At 37.1% G+C, this 24,420-nt stretch overlaps 1 protein-coding gene across 10 annotated transcripts in view; it reads left to right on the top strand.

The window, feature by feature from the left end:
• rap1gap2a (RAP1 GTPase activating protein 2a) overlaps positions 1-24,420 on the top strand; it is a 94,843-nt gene that overhangs the window by 37,933 nt on the left and 32,490 nt on the right. For 2 of the 10 annotated variants that reach the window (XM_051129049.1, XM_051129061.1), the window contains exon 1: positions 2,569-2,842. The exons of 5 other annotated variants lie outside the window; for them this stretch is intronic. In XM_051129049.1, the coding sequence (XP_050985006.1) occupies positions 2,619-2,842 (224 nt within the window). In that variant the 5' untranslated portion in view covers positions 2,569-2,618. Of the gene's footprint in view, positions 1-2,567; positions 2,843-24,420 lie in introns of those variants that run through there. 3 more of the 10 variants (XM_051129060.1, XM_051129047.1, XM_051129048.1) reach the window with 3 other exon arrangements.

A 24,420-nucleotide genomic window follows, 5' to 3' on the forward strand; every position in this document is an offset into this window, starting at 1 on the left:
CAGGGTAAATTGAACTTACTTTGTCCTCTGGGAAACATGTAAATATCTTCTGTAGCTTCTGAAGGGCAGTACTAAATGAAAAAATATGATATTTAGGCAAAATAAGGAAAATGTAAATATCTTTATTTTGATCAAAAGTTTTCACCCCTTGGCGCTTAATGCATGGTGTTCTCCTCTGAAGCATCAGTGAGCATTTGAACCTTCTTTAATAGTTGCATATGAGTCCCTCAGTTGTCCTCAGTGTGAAAAGATGGATCTCAGATGGATTAAGGTCAGGACACCAAGCCAACGGTCGGGCAACTTCTCTCTAACCTGAGAGACGTTGCCCAACATAACTGATATTCAAAATAGTAAGTAGGCGCTGCTTTGTTTACATTTCGTATATCTGTGGTAATCTCGTATGACTTCGTTTCGGTTTCTCCTTTTGAATGCTGATTATATATGCTATTAAAAGCTGCTGATATAGACAGGTAAATGTTCTCGCGCAGACACAGAACGAATGTTAGTTTGCAGTCGGCTGAAGTCTGTGCGGTGTGTTCAAGCACAGCTTTTTGGTCCAGATGCTGTCGAAGCGATGTGACAACGTCGTCGGCTTTTGTGCGCGCTAGTTCTTTGCAGTCGCCTTGGTGTGTCCCAGCCTTTAAGGATCAAGCGTATGTAAACTTGGAACGGGGTCATTTTTATAAATTCAGCTATTTTTTTCTTATGTGGTTAGTGCGCCAACGTAGCATAACTGTGTTTGCGGTGACCCGAGTTCGATTCCCGTCTCGAGGTCCTTTGCCGATCCTGCTCCGCTCTCTCTGCCTAGTACTTTCCTGTCATCACTCTACTGTCCTGTCCATTAAAGCCACAAAAGCACACCCATATCTTATTCAGGTAGTACTAAATAAAAAATAACATGCATTTTGTATGATCCCTCTTAATTTGGTATGATAATTAACATTTTGCAGATTCTGCAAGGTGTATGTAAACTTTTGACCTCAAATGTATCAGAAGGATCCAAGCGTAAAGAACAAGTGGATAGTTTATTTTTAATGGCATCCCGGATCATGTCAGAGGATTGTTCGGACTTTTTGGTATGTTGTTTTGTAAGCGAGGCACAGTGTCATGTAGAGTTCGCAAAGAAATATTTGTTGAAAGATGAAGCGCTAGTAGATCTGACTGCAGCTGCATCACAAACTGTAAGTACATGGTTTCATAATGCTTTGTCTGAAAATGACCGTTTTTATTTTGTACATGTTGTCAAAACACTCACATGCAATAGTGAGGGGGCGCGGCATTGATACGGTTTCCTGTGTAATGAAGTTTTCCACATATTTGTTTTTTTTTTGGGGCAAAAAACTTGTGAACCTCATAAGTGAACTTCAAGGAACGTATTCAAAAAAAAAAAAAAAAACATGTCATGACCCCTTTATTCTGTCATTAATTACTCACCTTCATGTCGTTCCAAACCTGTAAGACCTTTGTTAATCTTCAGAACACAAATTAAGATATTTTTGTGAAATCCAAGAGCTTTCTGACCCTGCATAGACAGACACGCAACTGACGAGTTCAAGGCCCAGAAAGGTAGTAAAGACATTAAAATGGTCCATGTGACATCAGTGATCCAACCTTTTATGAAGCTACAAGAATATTTTTTGTGTGCAAAGAAAGCAAAAATAACTTTATTCAACAATTGAATTTTGCTGAATGCACTTGGTGAATAAAAGTATTAATTTCTTTGAAAATAAAAACCTACTGACCCTAAGCTTTGTTATTTTTATTTAATGTGGTGCCACAAGCAAAAAAACATTACTTCTGGGGGTTCCTGCACCAGCTGAGCAGCTGCCACTGAGATGAATAGAAATGCTAACGGATAGCCTTCTCCAGGTATTATAGACCTCCTTGGGGCAAATGCTCAGCAGGTCCACACATTAATCCGTCTATGAGCGAGATGTGCATGGAAAGAGTCAGACCCAGCGCACTAGGCAGACAGCAGAAGAGGGAGTAACTTCCTGCAGTGGGAAAAGGCAAACAGAAAGAGAAGATGAAAGACAAACAGAGACAGGGGCCAGAAATGAAGAACAGGTCAGACAAGATGCTGGAAGGAGCGAACCGCAATATGTGCCTTCAACCAGACCGTGGCAAATACAAATGCAAATATGCTGAAACATAAGGGAAATTCTTAGTTTGGTACAGCGAGGTCACTGCCTTATATGCCTGATGTTTTTGTGATGCTAAGAAATGCCATAGAAAACAGAAAAAGGGGTCAAGGATGTTGACTGACCGAGAGTTTCTTTCTACACTGAATAAAAGGTGCATTTTGATTCAGAAAGATGCAAGATGCAATTAAGTTAGACTGTAGAAGAGGGCAGGAGAGGACAGATTTTTTTAGATTGAACGAGTGTGGAAAGGTCTGGCAACTCAGAAAGCCGAGTAGTCCAGGAACAGAGCGATGGAAAACGAGTGGAAAGTGAGAGAGGGATTGGGAGGGAGGTGCTGGAGAGAAGTGGGCGTGGCTTGTATTCTATTCTGCCTATCAGATCCAGACAGGGGCAGGCAATGAGAACTGGTGTAGGAGCGAGTGAGGGGAGGAAAGAGAGAGAGAGAGAGCATGAGAAGGAAAAAGGTTGCTGGAGATGTATATTCTCAGTCCCTCAGCCCGTGGCAGAGAGCTCGGTCATACCAGAATAGCGCAGGACGGTCCTGGTCCAAAGTCTGTTTCGGAGTGTGGGCCGGCCAGCATGTCGGATTCTGAAGCCAAAGTGAACTCCAAAAAAGCCGGCATTCGGGCTGCTGTCATTCTGATCGGACTACTGCACAAGTCCAGACGGCAGAAGGAGAAAGAGAGGGACAAGGAGCGGTGGGTCAACTTTTCTTTTTCCCACCCTCTAGTTTGACCTGTGATTCAGATCTGGCTGCTGGCATTCTCTGGTTGACCTGTGTTCTTGTATGAGGTCTGGCTATGTAGGTCATTGAATGTACACTTTATACATTTATTGTCGTCCCAGAGTGTGTTGTAATTGGGTCAGTATATAGTAAAGGACCGTTTTTTTTGTGGCTCAGTTGAAGATGTTCTCGTTACGAGCTCGTCTTCCTCCTCATATGCCCCAAAGCAAATTTTCAGACTTGGATATTTCTTGTTCGTAACTCAGGAAACTTAATGGAGTTCTCAGTTATGTGTCATTGAAGTATCTCTGTTTCTGATGGAGAAATAACATAACATATGAATAAGACAATTGTTGATATACAGTAAAAGTGTGTATGAAATGATCATGGATTGTGAAATGTTTAATTTAATCCCAGATTTAGCAAATCTCAGCAAAGTTTGAGACATTGCATAGCACTGTTATTTACGTACTATTATAGTTATTCATATTTTAACTGATGTTCAATGTTATTTGGGTACTATTATAGTTAATATTTTGAATGAACTTTTATTTTTATATTTTCAGTTTTTATTTATTTTTGTATTATTTATTTTGTAATATTGTCATTTTTATTTGTTTGTTTTATTTTTTAATATTATTATTTAGGTTTAATGTTTATAATTTTAGTTTTGAGACATTGTTGATAGCAGTGGTATGTATGTACTATTATAGTTTTAATATTTTGAATGAGCTGTTATTTTTATATTTTCAGTTTTTATTTTTAAAATATATTTATTTATTTTTAATTATTTATTTTGTAACAATTTTTTATTAGTTTTTAAAATTTTATTTATATTACTATTTAGGTTTCATTTTTTAAATACATATTATATTTTTTTAATTAATTAATTAATATATTTATTTTTAGTTTTCTGTTTTTTAATATTACTTTTTAGGTTTCATTTTTTCAAATTTCACTTGTTATTTATGTACTATTATAGTTATTAATATTTTGAATGAGCTTGTATTTTTATACATTTTTTAAATTATTTATTTTGTAATATCATTTTTTATTAGTTTTGTATTTTTTAATATTAATATATGTTTAGTTTTTTATTTCAGTTTTGAGACATTGTTGAAAGCAGTGTTATTTATGTACTATTATATTTAATTTGAATGAGCTTTTATTTTTAGATTTTCAGTTTTCATTGTATTTATTTATTTATTTATTTTGAAATGTAATTTTTATTCTTTTTTACTGTATTGTAATTTTTTTTTATTTTAGTGCTACAACTTTAGTTGGCAACATTTCTAATTTTTCATTTAATGTATATTTTATTTTCATGAACTAAAATGCTTTAAATAATTTTACAATTTATTGTAATTTATTTATTTTGTAATATAATTTTTATACATTTTTATATTACTATTTAGGTTTAATTTTTTATTTCAGTATTGAGACATTGTTGATAACAGTGTTATTTATGTACTATTATAGTTATTAATTTTGAACTTTATTTTTATATTTTCAGTTTTCATTTTATTTATTTAGTAATATCTTCATTTTTATTTTTTTTTTAAATATGACTATTTACATTTAAAATTCATTTTAAATTTCATTTTTTTTTATTTTAGTAACAACTTTAATGTATATTTTATTGTTATTAACAAAAATGCTTTAAATAATTTTACATTGGTTAATAATATCAATAATAGTTAAGAGTCTTATAAAGCTCTATGTGAGTTCGTTGAGGTCTTTTATTTTTTTAACTTTCTATCTAATCTTATTTCTGTTTAAGAGAAGCAGTTAAGATAATAAGACAGCATGTGTATTTTTCTTTCCTATGTAACAGTCCAAGTACAAAGAGTTCAAATCAAATACAGCTCTGTTATAGCAAACAGAGAGTAAACAGAAAAAGAGAGAGAGAGCGGCAAATCTCTCCTGGTCAGGGTCATCCAGGTCAGATTGTACAGTATGTGGAAGTAAATCTCAGAGGATGAGACCATGAAACTATTTCTCAGCTATCATTTACTCAGCTTCTCCAGTGGATGTCTGCTCAGTAGTATCACCTGGCATCATTATTGCTAACAGTGGCCCCAGTGTAAACTTCGTCTAATCATTAATTAAAATCCAATTTGACTACACACTAACACAAACCCAAACACACTCTTTTACGCAGGTGTCGTGCCGCGTGGAAGCACACAATACGATTTGTGTTCTCAGGCGCTGTGTGCGTGCCTCCATTTGCATAGATCTCATCGATAACTGGCATGGTTACTGACATCACTGCGAGACGGCCCAGCTGGAGTCGCCGATTTTATTCCCCCTAGATCAGTTCTGTCCTGTACTTCAGCTCAGATGTGCACTCTGTGAGAAGAGAGTCTATAAATCTAACAGGCTTTCAGATCTGTTGTGTTTGAATGGGGGCAAAACGCTATAATGTGTTTCACTTTGATGGTTGGTTGTTTCAAGTTTGGTCTGTCAGGAAGGTTATTGCTCCCTCTTGTTTTAATCGAAAAGTTGATTGCTGTAGTAATTGCATTGTTTTATCTTAAAATTAAATGTTTTGTACCAGATTCGAGAGCACTTCAGAGTGTAATTTGTTCCCAGATTAGAGTTGATGGACGTTCTTTGAGTAGGTAAAAAGCTCTTTAAAAAGCATTTTGTTTTTTAAGCATCTGTGTTTTTTTTTATCTTGTTTTCCTTTAAATATATCATAGAGACTATCCTTTGAATTAATTGAATTGATAATATTTTGCCTTGAATTATTTATTAATAAATAATAATAATGTATTATTTGTTTTTACCTCATTGGCAGATTTAAGAACTTTTTGGGGCATAAATAAAATAAAATAAACATATATTATAGAGACTGTCCCTTAAATTAATGTATTTTCTAATATTTCATATTTAATCATTTATTATTAAATAATAATTTATTATTTGTTTTTATCTCATTGACAAATTTAATAGCTTTTTGGTGCATAAATAGCATAAAATAAAAATTATCATATAGACAATCCCTTGAATTAATGCAATAATATTTCATCTTAAATTATTTAATAATTATTTATTATTTGTTTTTACCTCATTGGCAGATTTAAGAACTTTTGGGTCATAAAAAATCACAGAGACTACCCCTTGAACTATTTTAAATTATAATATTTCATCTTGAATTATTTAATAATAAATTATTATTTGTTTTTACCTCATTGGCAGATTTGAGAACTTTTTGGGCCATAAACAAAATAAAATAAAAATATCACAGAGACTATCCATTGAATATTTCATTCATAATATTTTATCTTGAATTATTTATTTCTTTAATATTCATTTATTATTTGTTTTTACATCATTGGCATATTTAAGAACTTTTTGGTGCATAAATAAAATACAATAAAAAATTATCATATAGACAATCCCTTGAATTTATGCAATAATATTTAATCTTGAATTATTTATTTCTTTAATATTAATTTTTAACTCATTGGCAGATGAGGCAGAACTGGTCCTTTTGATATTTGTACTAGAAAATAAAATGTACTTAAGATTATATTTGCGTTAGTTTTTGTTTGCATGCAGTCCCTCTGCCAGCTTGACTAGTTTTATTTTGGTTATTTATTAATTCTTAATTCAACAAGATGTTCCTCTTCCATTTATCTTGGCAAGTGCTGTAAGATGAGAGCATCAGCGAAAGCATTTCTTCATAAGTTCATTAAGCACCAAAGCAAATGTTTTTCTGGTTTCCTGTTTCATTCAGTGAAATCTAATTTTCTCCACCTTCATCATTCATTTCTCCCATGAACCTGTCTCCCGCAGCTCACATGAACTGCCCTCACCTCCTGACTCATTCTGTTTCCATCACACTTGATTTTCCTTCAGCCTTTTTCACTTTTCTCCTTCACGTCGTTTCTTCACGTGAATTTTTATCCCTGTGTACCTCCGCTGTGCCCTCACCACATTACTTCCTCTCTGCTCAGTTGTTTTGCCCTTCTTTCTGTTGTTGAGAAACCGTTTTTGATTAGCAGCTGTGTGAAATTAAACTAAACTAGGTCACCTTTTGCCCTCTACCTCACATATAAACATACAAAGACGTGAAGTCCTTTAGATACGATTCCTAGCAAAAAGTCCAGTTTAGTTCCTCATTCAATACCACAGATGCATCATCGTCTGTAACTGTAAGAGCGAGTCATTGTGAGTACCTGGAAAAAAACATGCAGCTCATTCATCCAGAAAAGGCTGTAAAACAGACTCTGGCTTCCAGCACAATGGCAAAGCACACTCAGTGATATACACACACTATGTCATAAAAACTCAAAGTAAAGAGCTCAGATGGCAGCACAGCACTTTGAAGAAATGATGGGTTATGATACTATCATGTTTCTTATCAGTTCTGATAAATGAGAACATTAAATGGACAGAATAACTTTTCTAGAAGTCCAAGAACATTTTGTGATGTACTGTCATAAAAAGGCAAAACGCAGTCATATTGTCAGAGTCAATAACAGATAGGTCCACTATAATGTCTAGTGTTTTAATAATCTAGTTTAACTTTGTATTCATATTCATTTGATTTTGGTTTAGTTTATTTTAACCCTTTAACTGTCACCGTCCCACATGCTCTTTTTTTTCGTTGTCCTTTTTCTCTATCAAATATTTTAGTAATCATGATAAATTATATATCATTTGAAAGCTTAGAAGCCCAAGAATCATCCTATGAAAACCATTTTGAAATCGGACATTGTGTTACTATGGAAATGGTACTGTAAAATGTTTTGGCGGTCTCCTCCCCCTTATCGGCGGTATCAAGTGTCATATTACGAAATGCATTACGGTCTTTTGGAATCCAAACTTTTTATAATCTTGACAAAAAACATGTCATTAGAATGGTCTGAGTCTCAGGATTTCATATTAGGTGGTTATTTTGTGATAAAAGTAAAATTAACAAAGAAATTTAGCCTTTTGTGACAGAAAAATGCATTTTAAAAAATTCGATAGAGTTTGTATGGCACCCGGTGGCTGTTTGTGGTATAACGCCCTAAACAAACTTTCCCAGGAACCCCAATTTTTTTCGTATCAACTTCAAATTTGGAACATAACTTATTTAGACATAAGGCTTCAATTTGATGTCAAATTTAGGGTAAAACCTGTTATGTAAAATATGTATTTTATATAAAATAAAATAAAAATGGTACAGTGCATTTTCTTTTTAGTAAATTTAAACTTCTATAACTTATTAATAATTTATTTTTTTGAAAAAAATCTGCCATAATCTGCTGACTGTCTTCTTTAAAAAAAAAAAGACCAACCTTAGATCTGTATTCCAAAGTGTTCATGAATTACAACAATTTAAGTTTGGATAGTGCACTTTCATGCCTATTTTAAAAAAATTGGGGGGTGACAGTTAAAGGGTTAATAACTCTAAGCATTGTGGTGTACTAAGTAAAAAAATCTTGCACACTGAATATATGTGAGTGTCCACATATTAATCGTTATTATGTTATATAATATAAACAATATGAGCAATATCAAACTTGTAGTTGTGCGATATAGTTGTATATCTTGACGGCTGTGATTTGGTCAGCTGTCGGTAATCACAGCTAATATTGCGTTTATACAACAGTTCGACGGCACGAGTGTGTAAATACATAAGAAACAACAACCGAGTGTCTTTAAAAAAACCCTACTTCTTAGAAGTAGCCCAGGCCGAAAACGTCACTTTAGAACTAGTAATGAAGGAAAGTTACTTTACTGAACGCTCATTGTATTACTGTATTAAAAGCTCACTGTATAATGTGGAGTTTTAAGAGAGAGAGATGCACAGAGTGAGTGTGATTATTACCTGATACAGTATTCGTTCTTCAGCTCAATCTCATATTCACAATAAAATATTAGTTTGAATGTCCGCTGAGGAAAGCGATATCTTTGTCAAAGTATCCTTTCATCTGTTAAGGGCGATTTCCAATGACAGCGCTGATCAATGCATTGTTGGCTGCGTCAAAATAACTTCCTTGTTTACAACCCTGTTTCAGTATCTTTCAATATGAAAGTCTTTACTGCTGACTTACTCATAAAAACAGTCGCCACGTGATGAGATTTTCCCCTCAGCTAAAACTATTTGCTTTGGGACAAATAATAGATTATTGAGACCAGAGACTGCCCGTTAGATTTACCCAAAACTAGGGCTACCCCCTAATAATTGATGAAAAAGGCGTTCCACAGGATGTGGCGAAGTCACGCAGTCGGTGACAGACAGATCGTTAACAGCTGGTCTTTGTGGTAATATAAAAGTACATCGGGCAGGATATCCAGATGCTCACCTATCATTCATCAACCTCAAATATGGCTTTTCATGTGAAATATGTATGTACTGTAGTAGCAACTTTACATGGCCGCTCAATTTAATGTTAACCTAGAAAATTGTGCGCTGTGCAAGTGTGAAAGCTGAGCAGTAGCGCGCTCCTTGCATGACAAATGGAGGCGCCGGTGAGGTCACTTGCTCTTAAAATACTCTGTCATTTTTGGTCATACAGAGTAATACATCTTTCAAATCTGTAATGACTCTACATTTATTTGTGTGCACTCACAATAACAACAAAACATTGCACTTTTGTAAAATTAAGGCTCAATTAAAGGCTCATTATTGGTTTATTAATAAACGTGCAACTAATAGACGACTAATGCTTAAAATTAACGACTACTAGTCGACCAGAAAAATCTTAGTCAAGGGCAGCCATACCCAAAACGAATTAAAGCTCATGTTTAACAGCTGTAGAGACATCAGAGACAGCGGCAAATTGAAGAAGAACCTGAGGTAAATCTGCTCTTGGTGCTTGTTTGCAAGAATATTCATACCTACAAACTCTTAAAACTACATTCCGTGACACAAAAACAGTATTATTTATAAAATTATAGTGAATTTGGGCGTCCACCATGACACTCGCAAAACGGAGAAATGGTTGGAGTTGCGATATCACTAGAATATCACACTCCTCTCAACCAATCAGATTCAAGGACCAGAAAGAACGTTATAAAACAAATAGTTCCGGTCCTTGATTTTGATTGGTTGAGCCGCATTCTAAGCTGTTTTAAATTACTCTACAAACATACACCTTCGTTTACATTAGTGCTTTGCTCGGCAACCACTTTGTTGCAACCGTTTCGGTCAGCCGTTTCCGAGGAACTACGTTGTTTGGCGGAAGAATAATGTTTTTATTAATATCATTACACTTTATTTGCTCTGTTTTATTTTGTGAAACCTTACTACAATATGGGATAACCGTTTTATAAAAGCAGTATGCCCCGTGAAGCCATGGTTTACAGTGAATTTATAACAGCTAAGAGGGTTTTAGGCACCCTGCTTCACGTCGTGCCTAACAACGCCCCTTAGCTGTTATGAATTCACTGTAAACCATGGCTTCACAGGGCTTATTGCTTTATTTTGCAACTTGAATATCCTTGCCATGTTTTGAAATGGTCTAATTAACTAATATTTTACCTATGAACTTATACCAAGATACTACCTAAGAATCTTTTTTTCTCTATATCACCTTGCTGTCAAAGTCAAAATTAATTAATCCAGAAATATATATATATATATATATGTATATATAATTAAACACATACGTGTTGATTATTCAAGTCAATGTATGTAAGAATTGCATTGTTTTAAAAATATTTTTGAATAAACCAATGTATCCGGACAAAAAATAAGCATCATGTCAACCTCGTAACTGATTTATGAGCAAAATCAAATCTTCTAGAATATGATCTGTCGTGTGACAGATGAGTTTGGCTGAGCCGTGCTCAGATTTAGAGAAAACTGTGTGAAAACTGATATCAAATCAATCAAAATTCAATCAAGAAACATTTGAGCCATTTCTCCCAGCTTTACTGTTGCCGTAGTTACTGCGTTTTACCTTTTATAGGGCGGTAGTATAGTTGCCACTCATTATCAACATAAAAATATCTCTTCTGCTGTGTGTGTATATATTGGTCCATTGAACTGTATCAGTAAGTGGAATAGATGAGGTGACCGTGTCTCTCTTAACAAGTGCTCCGAGACGGTTTCACTGACAGGTTGTATAGAGCCTATTTACAGAGCAGTTGAATCGAGGAGGATATTTTTAGAAGTCACTTTTCTTCTCTCCCTTTCTCGCTCTCTGAAAACCCTGTGGCGTCCTCTTTGTCTCCTGTTAGACTGTTGATTTAGTGATATGGACAAAGGATTAATGCATTTAAAAGGCCCAGAGGAGCACAGGTTGCTTTAATAGAGGGAGTGATATCAAAAGCCTTGCTCAATGCCAGCGTCTCACCGACCCCCCTTAAGGCCCCTGTGATGGTCTGTTGGGACTCCTCTAGAGTCTAAGAGTTTGTTTAGGGAGAAGAGGGCTTCTTCGGGACTTTTTGGATGCGGTAAACCTTCAAAAATGAACAACTGTCCAATTTGTCTGAAAGCAAATAAACACAAGCTGCTCTCAGAGTCATGCTGGAGGCAAAAACGTACCGAGACTGAAAACTGTCAGACGGGTGAAGGAAGGTATCACTGATTTGAGAATGAATTTGATTTATTCAGACAGTTGGAAGGAGGGAGTACATATAAACATGTTTGTTCTTTATACTCTGATGTGGTCTGTTCTCTTGCCACTACATGTTTTCTTCTTTGTTTTAACATCATCTGATTTGTAAAGTCAAACTCTAGAATTACTTACCAAAAACACATTGGTAATACAATTTGTAATGGTATTGCCAAATATGATGAAGTAATTTTAACTCAACACAAATAATTACAAATTTGCCATACTGAATAGTATTTTATTAGTAAAAAAAAAATAATAACAATAGTATTTGAAATAGTATTTTCTTGTTACATAATCCAAAAATAGTTGTTTTAGATTTTTTAAAAACATTTTTAGTGCATATATTTATTTTATTCTGTTTAATCGTTTTTTTTTTATTTTATTCAATTTCATTCTGTTTTATTCTATTCTATTTTATTTTCCTTTATTCTACTTCATTCTATTTCTTTTTCATTGTCATTCTATTTTATTTAATTCTGTTTTATTTTATTCTGTTTTATTCAATTTCATTTTCTTTTATTCTATTTTATTTCATTCTGTTTTGTTCTATTGTATTTCATTCTGTTTTGTTCTATTTTATTTTATTTTATTTAGTTTTATTCTGTTCTATTGTATTTTATGCTGTTTTATTACATTTTATTTTTTATTTTATTTATTATTTTATTCTGTTCAATTTTATTTAATTTATTATTTAGTTTTATTCTATTTTATACTGTTTTATTCAGTTTTATTTAGTTTCATTCAGTTTTATTTATTTATATTTTATTATATTCTGCTTTATTCTTTTTTCTTGTATTTTTTCTATTTTATTTAATTACTTTTTATTCAATTTTATTTATTTTATTTTATTCAGTTTTATTTTATGCAGTATTTTATTCAATTTCATTCTATTTTCTTCTATTCTGCTTTATTCTTTTTTTTCTATTTTATTCTATTTTATTAAATTCTGTTTTATTTTAATTTAATTTTATTTATTATTTTGTTTTATTCTACTTTATACTGTTTTAATTCTATTTTCTTCTATTTTATTTAATTCCTTTTTATTCAATTTTTTTAAATTAATTTTAAATATTTTTTTAAATTTTTTAATATTTTATTCTGTTTTATTCAATTCTATTTTATTCATTTTGATTCTGTTTTATTTATTTTATTCAGTTTTATTTTATTTTATTTTATGTGGACCCATCACAGCACTTTTATTTTAGTATGTTTCATTTTATTTGACATGGACCCATCACAGCACTTTTATTTTATTTTATTTTATTTTATTTTATTCTATTTTATTTTATTTTATTTTATTTTATTTTATTTTATTTTATTTTATTTTATTTTATTTTATTTTATTTTTATGTGGACCCATCACAGCAGTTTTATTTTAATTTTACTTATTTTTACTATACTTTATTTTACATGGACCCATCACAGCAGTTTTGTTTTATTTTATTTTATTTTACATGGATCACAGCAGTTTTATTTTAGCTTAGTTTAGTTTAGTTCACTTTTCCTAAAGCTAAAAACTGGTTTTCAGCCTTATTCTTTGAAAAAGGAATGAAATAACACACATAAATGTATACAATTTTATCCTGACTGCTTCACTGCTACTCTCGTCCTGCTGAGACTTATTAGCCAAGCATTGCTGCTGCTATAAGATGTCAGCCTCTGAGCAGTTGCCATAGTAGCACAGCTAGTCTTGCTAATGTGTAATAGCGACTGAATGGCTTTATTAATTGAGTTATTGATTGTCTACAGACGGTGAGCAAAATCTCAGGTAAAGTAAAATGAAGAACAGGTGCAAATGAGCAAGGGCCAACCGGCTTCCTCTTAGAAAAGATGACTTTGTAGAGATTTAATTATAGCCAGATGTGTATATTGCGTCATGAAATGAGCCTGTAAAGACTGACGACTGCTGTTTTTGTCAGATATTGAACCGTCTGTGAGGAAGGAAGAAGTCTGAATATGATCAAATAAAAGTCATAAGCACAATACTCTAATACTTACAAAAGTTAAACAAGAAAACAAAACAAAACAAAGAAAACAGACTGAATGCTTTAATTGAGCCCTATTGAGCGACTTTTGCGCGCCGCTCTAATTCTTGTTAGCACAGCAGGGACTAAAAGCAGAGAGGGTTTTAACAGCACTCTGTATCGATTGTTCCTTTTATGTGTTGAAACGTCCTGTTTCAGCAGCAATTATTTCTTAATTAAATTTCCATATGGAGCTGATCAAAATTACCTTTGTACAAGACATTTTCCTTTTGCGAGCGTGTTCGTTTGTGTACACAACTAGTGTGTGATTGAATAAGTCTATACCGTACGCCATGTTTGGGTCATTGGCTGCTGTCCACATTTCTCACTTTCTATAAATAGCCTCGACATATCATCGTACAACAGGAAGCAGTACTCTGACCAGCTATCTAAAGGAAAAAATATTATCCTTAAAAGACACTGATATTGCTTCCCATAATCCCTTGCTGGAAGAAGAATGATAAAAGACCACCTCAGCTTGTGGACTGTCGCTGTAGCTGACAAGCCGAGCTTTGACACTGTCGTCATAATCGTGTAACTGTAGCGTATAGATAATGTTTAGGCCGTGGACTCAATATCTGTAAAACAATGAACCTGACAGGAGTACTGAATTAGTTTATGCGTGCAGAAACGTACTGCTATTGGTAGGTAACAATCTAATTTGCTGAATATTAAGTCCATTACTGTAGGGATGTGGCTGCAGTTTGCATTTGAAATGGTCATAGAGGGAATGATCGAGTTTGTTATTGGTTTTCATGGGTCAGAAATGACATTTATAATTAGGATTTAATTATCAACCCTCTGGCAATATCTCCTTTGCTGTAGTCTGGTGTCCTCTCCTGTCCTGTTTAATTTGTAAGTGATAATGTATAATCAGCATGTCAGTATCACTAAATAAACTCCAACAGGGTAAACAGTTTCTGAGATTTCCAAATAAATAAATAAATATTTTTTATTTTATTTTTTTTAGTTTTTTTTTTTATTTTAATATTATTTTATTGCCCTCTAAAAGTTTGTCATCAATACGTTTTTTTGTTAATATATTTTTGAAAGTCTCTTTTCACTAAGGCTGGGTAATTTATGAATAAAGTAAATAAATAAATAAACAAATTGATTTTATTTTATTTAGTTAGATTTTATTTTGTTGCCCTTCAAAAGTTTGCGTAACATTATTTTAATATATTTTTGAAAGTGTCTGTCAACCAAGGCTGCATTTATTTGGTCAACAAAACAGTAAAAACAATAATGTTGTGAAATATTATTACAATTTAAAATAACTTTTTTCTATTTTAATATATTTTAAAATGTAAGTGATAATGTATAGACAGCATGTTATATATATATATATATTTTAATCTCTGTCCGCCATTGATCAACAATACATTAAAAACAATTTTTTATTTTATTTTATTTTATTTTATTTTACTCAAGAATGTTGTGAAATATTATTACAAATTATTTGAATATATTTTAAAATGGCAGTAATAATGTATAGTCAGCATGTCAGTATCACAAAATAAACTCCAACAGGGTACAGAGTATCCAAGATTTCCAAATAAATAAATAAATATTTTTTTATTTTATTTTATTTTATTTTATTTTATTTTATTTTATTTTATTTTATTTTATTTTATTTTATTTTATTGTCCTTCAAAAGTTTTCCATCAGTAAGATTTTTTTTTAATATATTTTTGAAAGTCTCTGTCTACCAAGGCTTCATTTGTCTGATCAACAACAACAAAAAAAAAATTGTAAAATATTACAATTTAAAATAACTGTTTTCTAAGATAATTATTATAAATTGTAAATGATAATTATAGTCAATATCACAAAATAGAGTCCAACAGGGCAAACAGATTTCCAAATAAATAAATTAAAAAATAAACAAAAAAAAAATATATTTTATTTTATTTTGTTGCCCGTCAAAAGTTTACCATCAATAAGATTTTATATATATATATATATTATATATATTAAAGCAATGCTGCATTTACTTGATCAATAATACAGTAAAACAAAAATGTAAAATATTATTATAATTTAAAATAACTGTTTTTTATCTTAATAGATTTTTTACATGTAATTCCTCCAGTCTTTAGTGTCACATGATCCTTCAGAAATAATTCTAATATGCTGATTTGGTGTTTAAGAAACATTTCTTATTATTATAAATATTGATAACAGTTGTGCTGCTTAGTATTTTTGTTTAAAAAAAAACTTACTGACCAGAAACATTTAAGTTTAAATAATTTTAATATATGAGGGAAAAAAAGACCACAGAACGATACAAGATGATATTTATTTAGGAAATATTTCGACCAATCAGAATCAAGACAGCTGCGTTACAGCTCTCTACTTACATAATAAGTACCCAGTCTGTATGTTGTCTTTCTCTCTTTGGACTGTAATCAAAGCATGAGGCATGTTGCCGGAACATTAGATAATCATAATCACTGGGCAGATGTGATTAGTATTGAATCAGACCTAATTAAAGAGGCAGATATACAGCCTTGTGATGAAGCTGTGGACTGGAAATGAAGGGAGACAGCATGTGCTGGACAACTAGAGATATCGCAGCTTCCCGCTTCTCCCTACGAGCTGATAAGATTCTAATGAAGCAATAACTGTGATTTACTGGGATTGTTAATTGTGTTGCAGGGCTGCTGTAAGGCTTTATTCGTAAGTAAGCATCATAAACATACTCTGCGGTCGACTTCCAGGAAAAAGTTTTATATAGCTTTGAAATGATCCTATTTATAAGTCTTCATCTGTCCATTGTGCACAGCACAGCAAAGCTCTGACCCTCTTTCCACATCCCTCATATACATTTTATGAATTTAAACACACAAAATCTTGATCACAGTTTGTTCTTGTGCAATGAATTACAGTAAGCCTTCATTCAGTCTTAAAGGAACAGTTCACCCAAAAATGAAAGTTTGCTTAAAATTTAGTTCCCTTTCGAGGAACTCGAACTGCGTCCTCTAGGGGGCGCTAGGGGGAACGCCGTCAGCGTGACCCGTGTCTGAAGTATATATACAAAACAACAACAAAGTTGGCCGGCGACAGCCTATGACGTCACTGCCGGCGCGACTCGTCGCTGCCGGCGCGTCACTACCGGTGCGACCACAGTATAAAAGGACACCGGTAGAGCAGGACGGCCTCTTCTTCGTCTTCATTGACTCTTTGTCTGGAGTGTGTAGCAAAACGGTAAGAGACCCCTTTCTTTGGAAAAATATGGCTAGCACTAGTAAGGCGTTTAGAAAGTGCGTGGATCCGTGTCCTCGTTATTTGACACCCGATGACACGCACGATCTTTGCGTCTTTTGTTTGGGCGAGGAGCATGCACGCGACGTCCTCGAGGGGGCAGTCTGCGTGCACTGTGAGCTTTTTCCCATGAGAAAGCTCCGTTCTCGTCTGTCTCTCTTCTCGAGGGAAGAGGGACAGCCACCTGTTCCCCGTGGCTCAGGACCCTCCGCTGCTGAGGCACGGAGAAAATGAGCTCATGGGGATCCCAGGTGGACCTCGCTGACGAGCTAAAAAAGGGACTTTCCCTTTCACGCGCGTCAGTCGCGGGCGAGGACGAACTGCTGGCTGACGATGATGTTGTTTCTCTTACATCATCCGATCCAGCAGCTAGTGCTCTGTTGGGTCCTTCCCAAGAAGAGCAGGAGATGTTGGAAGATGAGGAAGCTGAGGCTGAACCCTTTCTAATCTCCTGCCCTGCATACGAGGAGCTGTTGGAGGTTATGGATCGCGCCACGGTAAGGCTTGACTTGCCGTGGAAGCGAGCCAGAGAGGTGGCGCCTCGGGGTCGTCTCGATGAGCGCTATCTTTCTGATCATAACCTCCCGGCCCAGGTGAGTCTTCCATTCCTTCCCGATCTGCATACGGAGATCGAGAAGGTATGGAAGAGGCCGTTTTCCTCACGCATCCATAATTTTCCGCACTCTAATTATGCGAATATTGAGGGGATGCGTGAGCACGGCTATCAGAGGATGCCACCTGTAGAAGAGACGCTGGCCAGCTATCTCTCTGTAGGTAAGGCATCTTCCCTGAAGACTCCCTCCCTGCCATCCATTCCCCTTCAAGTAACATCTCGTTTGAATGGCAGGGCGTATGCAGCAGCAGGTCAGGCTGTGGGTGCGTTGCACACTATGGCGGTGCTTCAAGCCTACCAGGCTGACTTGCTGAAAGATCTGGATAAGGGTCAGGGTCTTTCCCCGGACGAGGTTGCTGAGCTGCGCCGCACCACGGATCTCGCTCTCCGTGCCACCAAGCAGGCCGCCACTGCCATGGGCAGGTCTATGGGGGCCATGGTGGTTACGGAGAGACATCTGTGGGTGAACTTGGCTGACCTCGGGAAGAAAGAGAGGGGCTTTCTTCTCGACGCACCAGTCTCGCCTTCCGAACTTTTTGGTACCTCCGTTGAGACGGTGGTTGAGAAGTTCAGGGAGGCGAGGGCGCGCTCAGCGGCCTTCAAAACCTTCATTCCACGAAGGTCCAGATCTGAGCCCGAACAGTATGGGGGTCCTGGCCCGTCTCGTTCTGAGGGACGAAGACAGGCCCAGAAGACTAGTGTGGCCACTCGCGCCCCTCCCCCACCTGCGGGTGGTTCCGGGAGGAAGCGTGGGTCTAGAGGAGGTAGACAGGACCTGAGGGAAGTGATCCAGACGAGACAGCGTGCTCGCCGGGGTCAGAGTAGAAGATAGCTTCTGCTTATCTTCCTTTGGGGGCTCCTGTCTCCCTCCTCTTAATTCCCCCTTCATATTAGTCTCTCCACCTGACTGAGGTTTGGTGGTACTTTTCCTGCGCACCCCTGCCGGACCTATGATGTTTTAGGTTGGCTTTTTTGTTAAAAAGCAACTTTTACTGATGGTCTGGCTCGGCCTTTCGGCCTCCTCTCAGGAACCATGGATGGGTGAGTTCGATCCATTTTTCATGTCTAACTATGAATCATATTTCTAGCTCAGTGGTCGCTCCCCTTTTTAGGGTTTCTAATAAGCGATCTCTTTGAGGTAACCAGGTGAGTGCTGTCTTCCCCTACGAAAAATGAAAGCAGGGTAGACAGCCCATTTTTTATGATTTGCTGTACTCCCCTATAACCTGGTCTCTTCTTAATCTCTCCCGACAGGTCATAGTAATGGTCTAGATGGTTTCTCAGAAGGATTTTCTGAGTCTTCTGGAGTTATGCGCAGGAACCATGGTGGGGTGAGTACGACTCATGTTTAATGTGTCTACCATGCTGTATACAATTGGGTCCTGTTTTTGTGCCTTCCTTGGTAGGTCCTCTTCGAGCACCCCCCTCTGATCTTCAATCATGGTTATGGGCTGCTTGCCTGGGTCTGCCTCCCGTTTTCGAATAGGAAGCTTTCAGGTTCCCTTTACAGCACTGAGAAAAACTAGGACTTCGGTCCTACGTCTGGGTAAGCTCTTCAGAATCTCTTTTCACAGGGAGCTCCTGGACATTTTGGATAGACACATTGACCACCGGGTTAAGACCCTCTGTCTTCATCCTGCCCTGAGGGGCTTCGGTTGCGGGGTTTCCGCCCTTCACACAGACCTCCTACCTATGCCATCTGGTGATCTAGCGGTCGCCCCTCCGAGGAGTGGGCTTGGTCACGCTATTTCACTGTTTCTCAAGTCAGAGCTGTTTCTGTGGAAACCCTCTGAGTGCTCCGAGGAGCCTTCAGCTAAGCATTCTTGGCCCTTGGTCCCAAGGCTCTGCGGGTCTTGGTAGAGCAGGGCCCGTGCTTTCCATCGAGGAGGTAAGCATAGGTCTGTGTGGGGTGAGAAGGGCTTATGCCCCTTGAGAGGTTACCCACAGAACAGCCTGAGGGCTGGGGATGTGACTGCTTTCTGTGCAGTCTTGTAGAGGTGGCTCCCCGTCATTTCTGATCCCCGTATCTCTTCCTGGGAGTGTGCGACGATGCTCCCCTTTCTGCGGAAAGAGTTTTTGCTAGAGTTCGTCTTCCTTGGAGAGATCAGGTGTCCCTCCCATGTCTCGGGAGTGGAACCCGGTCTCGATACACTACCTTTCCTTGGTACGTATATCAGCTTCAGGGCAGTATTATTAGACAGTTAGCTGCGGCTACTGCATAGGGTGCTCCCCCCCATCGAGGGTTTACCTGAGCACTGCCCCATTGGGCAACTGAGGTTCACCCTTACTGCCTTCCCCAGGCCAAAGGGAACTTTCGCGGGTCAGATCTCATCCAAGGCTTCTGTACAGGGCACGGTGATGCTCCCCTTTCTACGGAAAGGGTCTCTGAGCTCGTCCCCCTGGGGGGATCAGTGGCTCCTCCTGTCCATGGGAGTAGAAGCCTGTCGCGATACACTGCCTTGTCCTGTGTGGCTAAGTGTATCGGCTCTTGGCAGTTTTAGTGGATAGATAGCCGCGGCCTCTATCTGCTTGGCATCTTTGTGCTCCCCTCTCCTTGAGGGTTTTGCTTTGAGCTTTGCCTAATTGGGCGGCTAGATGCGCCCCTACTGCCTTCCCCTTAGAGCCTTGTTAAGCCGGCAGTGCTCCCCTCACCCTGAGGGTCTTCTTATTCTACCGTTTCTCAACGGTACGTCTAAAAATAGGCCCACATGTTTGTGGGCGCTTTCTCAAATCCATGTATATGGTAAGTGCACACGTTAACCTTTGGGCACTTTTCTAAAATCCACGCTGTGGTATGGAAGGCACCGGTGTTCTGCGTCCATTCTAAAATCCTTTATGGTAGGGATTCACGCGCTATTGCCCGTACCCTTTCTCGAGGTGGTCTAAAACCCGGTCGTCTCGGGTCCATCTCCAGAGCTTCTGCCAGGCTAAAAGAACGGTTTTTACGCGCCCTAGTTCCGGTGCGCATTTTATGCTCGCTCAACCGGGTTGAGCAGGGAGTTACCACTTGCGTTCTGTGTACGACTTCTGAGGGAGTCGTGCAGGGCTGCAGTAGCCCCTGTGTGACAGGCCAACCTGGGTATCCTAGGCTTCTGGCCGTATCCCCTTAAAGGAATACTTTGTTTCCAAGCTTGGGCTCTACCCGGGCGATATCTGCCCTACAGGTAAGTTGGGTATGCAGCCTAAGCTCTGGCCGTAGGGGATATGTCACTGACAGCCATCACTTTATCCTAGGGCGACTCCCTTAAGGCCTAGGGAGTTGGTACTTAGTGCCTGTCTCTCCGGAAGTCAGGCACTCCCCTCAGCATGGCAGCGTGGGTATAACCGTTCCCCTAGCGCCCCCTAGAGGACGCAGTTCGAGTTCCTCGAAAGGGAACGTCTCAGGTTACGTATGTAACCTTGGTTCCCTGAGAAGGGAACGAGACACTGCGTCCTCTAGGCTCGGGGCCATGCTTCGGGATGTGAGCTTCAGACGAAGAAGCGGCCGTCCTGCTCTACCGGTGTCCTTTTATACTGTGGTCGCACCGGTAGTGACGCGCCGGCAGCGACGAGTCGCGCCGGCAGTGACGTCATAGGCTGTCGCCGGCCAACTTTGTTGTTGTTTTGTATATATACTTCAGACACGGGTCACGCTGACGGCGTTCCCCCTAGCGCCCCCTAGAGGACGCAGTGTCTCGTTCCCTTCTCAGGGAACCAAGGTTACATACGTAACCTGAGACGTTTGTTTTTTCATCAAAACAAATTTGGAGAACTTTATCAGATTATAATTTGCTTAATGGATTCTCTGCAGTGAATGGGTGCCGTAAGAATAAAAGTTCGAACAGCTGATTCATTACGATTTTTTATATTTACTCACGCTCAAGCCATTCTAGGTGTATGACTTTCTAAAGTTGTCCAAATGAAGTTCATAGCAATGCAATGAAAGTTTTGATATATTTACGGTAGGAAATTTACAAAATATCTTCATGGAACATGATCTTTACTTAATATCCTAATGATTTTTGGCATAAAATAAAATCAAGTACTTTGACCCATACAATGTATTGTTGGCTATTGCTACAATACCCATGTAACTGATGACTGGTTTTGTGCTCCAGGGTCACATATTACTTCAATATTCAGTTTACTTCAGAAGGCCTTTATCTACTTTTTTGGACTTCAAAATCTCAACAGCCATTCACTGCAAAGTTACAAACATCTTAATGATGAATTTGTTTCTTAAAAACATGCTTTTTGCTGCACAATATGTTAATTGATGGACTGGAGTCATGTGGATTATTGTAATGTTGTTATCAGCTGTTTGCACTCTGATTCTGATGGCACCCATTCACTGCAGAGGATTTATTGGTGAGCAAGTGATGTAACGCTTAATTTCTCCAAATCTGTTTAGATGAAGAATCTAACTAATCTACATCCTAAGTCATTTTTAGCCTTTTTTTTTCATTTTTGGATGAGCTATTCCTTTAATAAGAAGATTAGCGGTTGAAAAGCTCCCACTGATGTACACTGATTGAATGCTGAGCATTCAATGGTCTTTGTAATGCTGTGTCTGTGAACCTGTCCCTTCATGCTAAGTGAGACTGATGTAGTCGGTGATGCAGTTACATCAGCAATGAGTGTCATTAGATGGTCAAAATGCTGATCACACTCCCTTTAGCAAAAACACATTACAATGGGTCTCTAAAGCCACAGAGTTTCACACTTAGAGATGTGCCTGAATAGTGAATCCATAAAGAGTGTTTTCACACCGCGTCATCAATCGACCATGTTGGCAGCACGGAACGTAAACAATGCCACTGAACTGAACAAACCTCACATATTTTGCTGATTATTGCAGCTGAAAATAGTCAATTATTGACATGTTTTGGGTTGTACTAATCGGTCTGGGGAAAACATTTTAAGTATTATAGACTGCCAAAGTTATAACACATCAAGGAGAAGAGTGCAAAAAAACTCTCTGAGGAACAAAAGGTATTTCTGGTGGATTTCCAGAGCAAGAATCTTGACAACATTCGTGTTTGTTCTTATCATTAACAGTCAGGTAGGTGAAATATTAGGCTAATATCTTAATTAATACTGCTCATACATATCTTTACCACCTGTTAACTTTAGTTTGTCAAAATATCACGCCCCTTCCTGATTACTAAGTCATTCTCTATATGATTTAGCAGCTTCCACATGTTTTTTCTGTGGTTTAGACAGCATAAATTAACAGAACAACGTATTCAGTAGTACATTAACTGTGCAATCCATGCTGTTGTTTACAGTACATCCGAGAATGGCCGATATAGCCGCGGGAGAAAGTACTAAAATATATTTTTCCTCCCATTTCGTATTTATTAGTGTGGTCGACACAAACCAAGTTGTATAAAAATATAGCCTTGGTTGATTTTCAAGTATGAGGAATGTCACCCATCCCATGTTGGCATCTGTCTAGTTTGATGTATCTCTGCCAAAATACTGTAGACGTGTACTGACCCCACAACCTTTGGCGTCAGCTTCTACTGTTGTCCATCTGTTCGTCCTCTTGACTTCAGACCCACAGCAGCAGCTGGCACTGTTCTGGTGACCCAGCTTGGAAAAAGGTGTGGATGCAGTATAAAGTTGAATGTGAACATGACTTGGTCATTTTCAACAAGGTTTGTGGTGTTCTGGAGCATGTTGCCTCAAGCAGCTGCAGTCATGGCTGGATGGAATAGATGTTTACTCAGTGTTTCCTATTAAGAATGGAAAGACTGGCAGCCAGACACACAGTCACATTTGGCTTTTAGGTCTAAGTGAACTGTTTCTGTGTGTTGGATGCATTTCAGAAAGGGAAAAAAGGAGTATGCGCATCAGCAAAGTACATTAACATTGACTTTGTCCCTGCACCTAATGTGATATTTTAGTAATGTCCAGGTCACCTACCTATGTTGAATCACTCTAGAGAGTAAAACAGAAAATGTGCTATGTCACTGTAGTAGTCTACTGGATGTTTCTTTCATAATTTACAGTCAGGTCCTAAGAGATTTTTTTTTTTTTTTATAGCATTTTTCTTCTGATCAGTATTACACATTTGATTTGATTTAATTTTAAAGAGTGCAGAATCTTAAATTTCTTCTTTATTTTATTTTATTTCTTTGATATTTTCTACATTTTATTTTATATTTTATGTCATTTTTTCTTTGTTTTTAATTTTTCGAATTTTTTTTATTTTACGATTTTAAATAACAGATTTTCAATATGGACTAAATCTAATTATGTCTCCACAGACAAACCTCTGTAACAGATGGCATGTTTATTGTGGTGTCATTGATATAATTAAATGATTCTTTTAGATTTAAATGACTCTCACATCCTCATATATGTATTGTTGTGACATTTTCCAGCTAGGGATCTTCATGTGTTTAATCATTTTGCAGTTTAATGACCCTCGGTGGTGTAATGTAAGGAAAGATTTTAATGGACCCTTACTTGAGACTGTCTGCAAGCAGACCAGAGTTTGTCTGCCTGACTAATTTTATCCTCTGATTCCAAGTAGCCCCTCTCTCATTTGTCTTTGGCTGAAAGAACTGCTTTTAAAATGCGATCATGTTCCTGCTTGGAGTCTTACGCCTCTCTGTACGCCCCTCCTTTACCCCTCTCCTCTCTATGTCTTTTTTTGACCTACAGCAGTCTGTCTGCAGGGCTGGCTGAGTTGTTCTTGTTATGTCTCTGTGCAGATACCGAAGCAAACAGAAGAATTGTTGTTATCGAGTTTTTCTGTAGTCTTTCACCTTAGTCTCTGGAGGCCGTGTTCTTTTCAGTATACTTTTTCAAAGGGTATTGCCCTCTTTGTTTGTGTGTGTGTTTATATAGATCTACATCCAAGGGCTAGTCTTTTGTTTTGGAGAAAAGCAACCATATCTTGGTTTTGTCTTGGATCTGCCCGGCCAACTGTTTATTTTGAGGAAACCAAATTTCTGAAATATTGCACATTGAGACCTGTTTAGTACACATAATAAACGGTTAAAGAGATAGTTCACCCAAAAATGAAAATTCTGTCATTAATTACTCACCCTCATGTCATTCCAAAACTGTAAGACCTTTGTTCATCTTCAGAACACAAATT

The sequence above is a fragment of the Labeo rohita genome, chromosome 15, assembly GCF_022985175.1.
Source record: "Labeo rohita strain BAU-BD-2019 chromosome 15, IGBB_LRoh.1.0, whole genome shotgun sequence".
Lineage (NCBI taxonomy): Eukaryota > Metazoa > Chordata > Actinopteri > Cypriniformes > Cyprinidae > Labeo > Labeo rohita.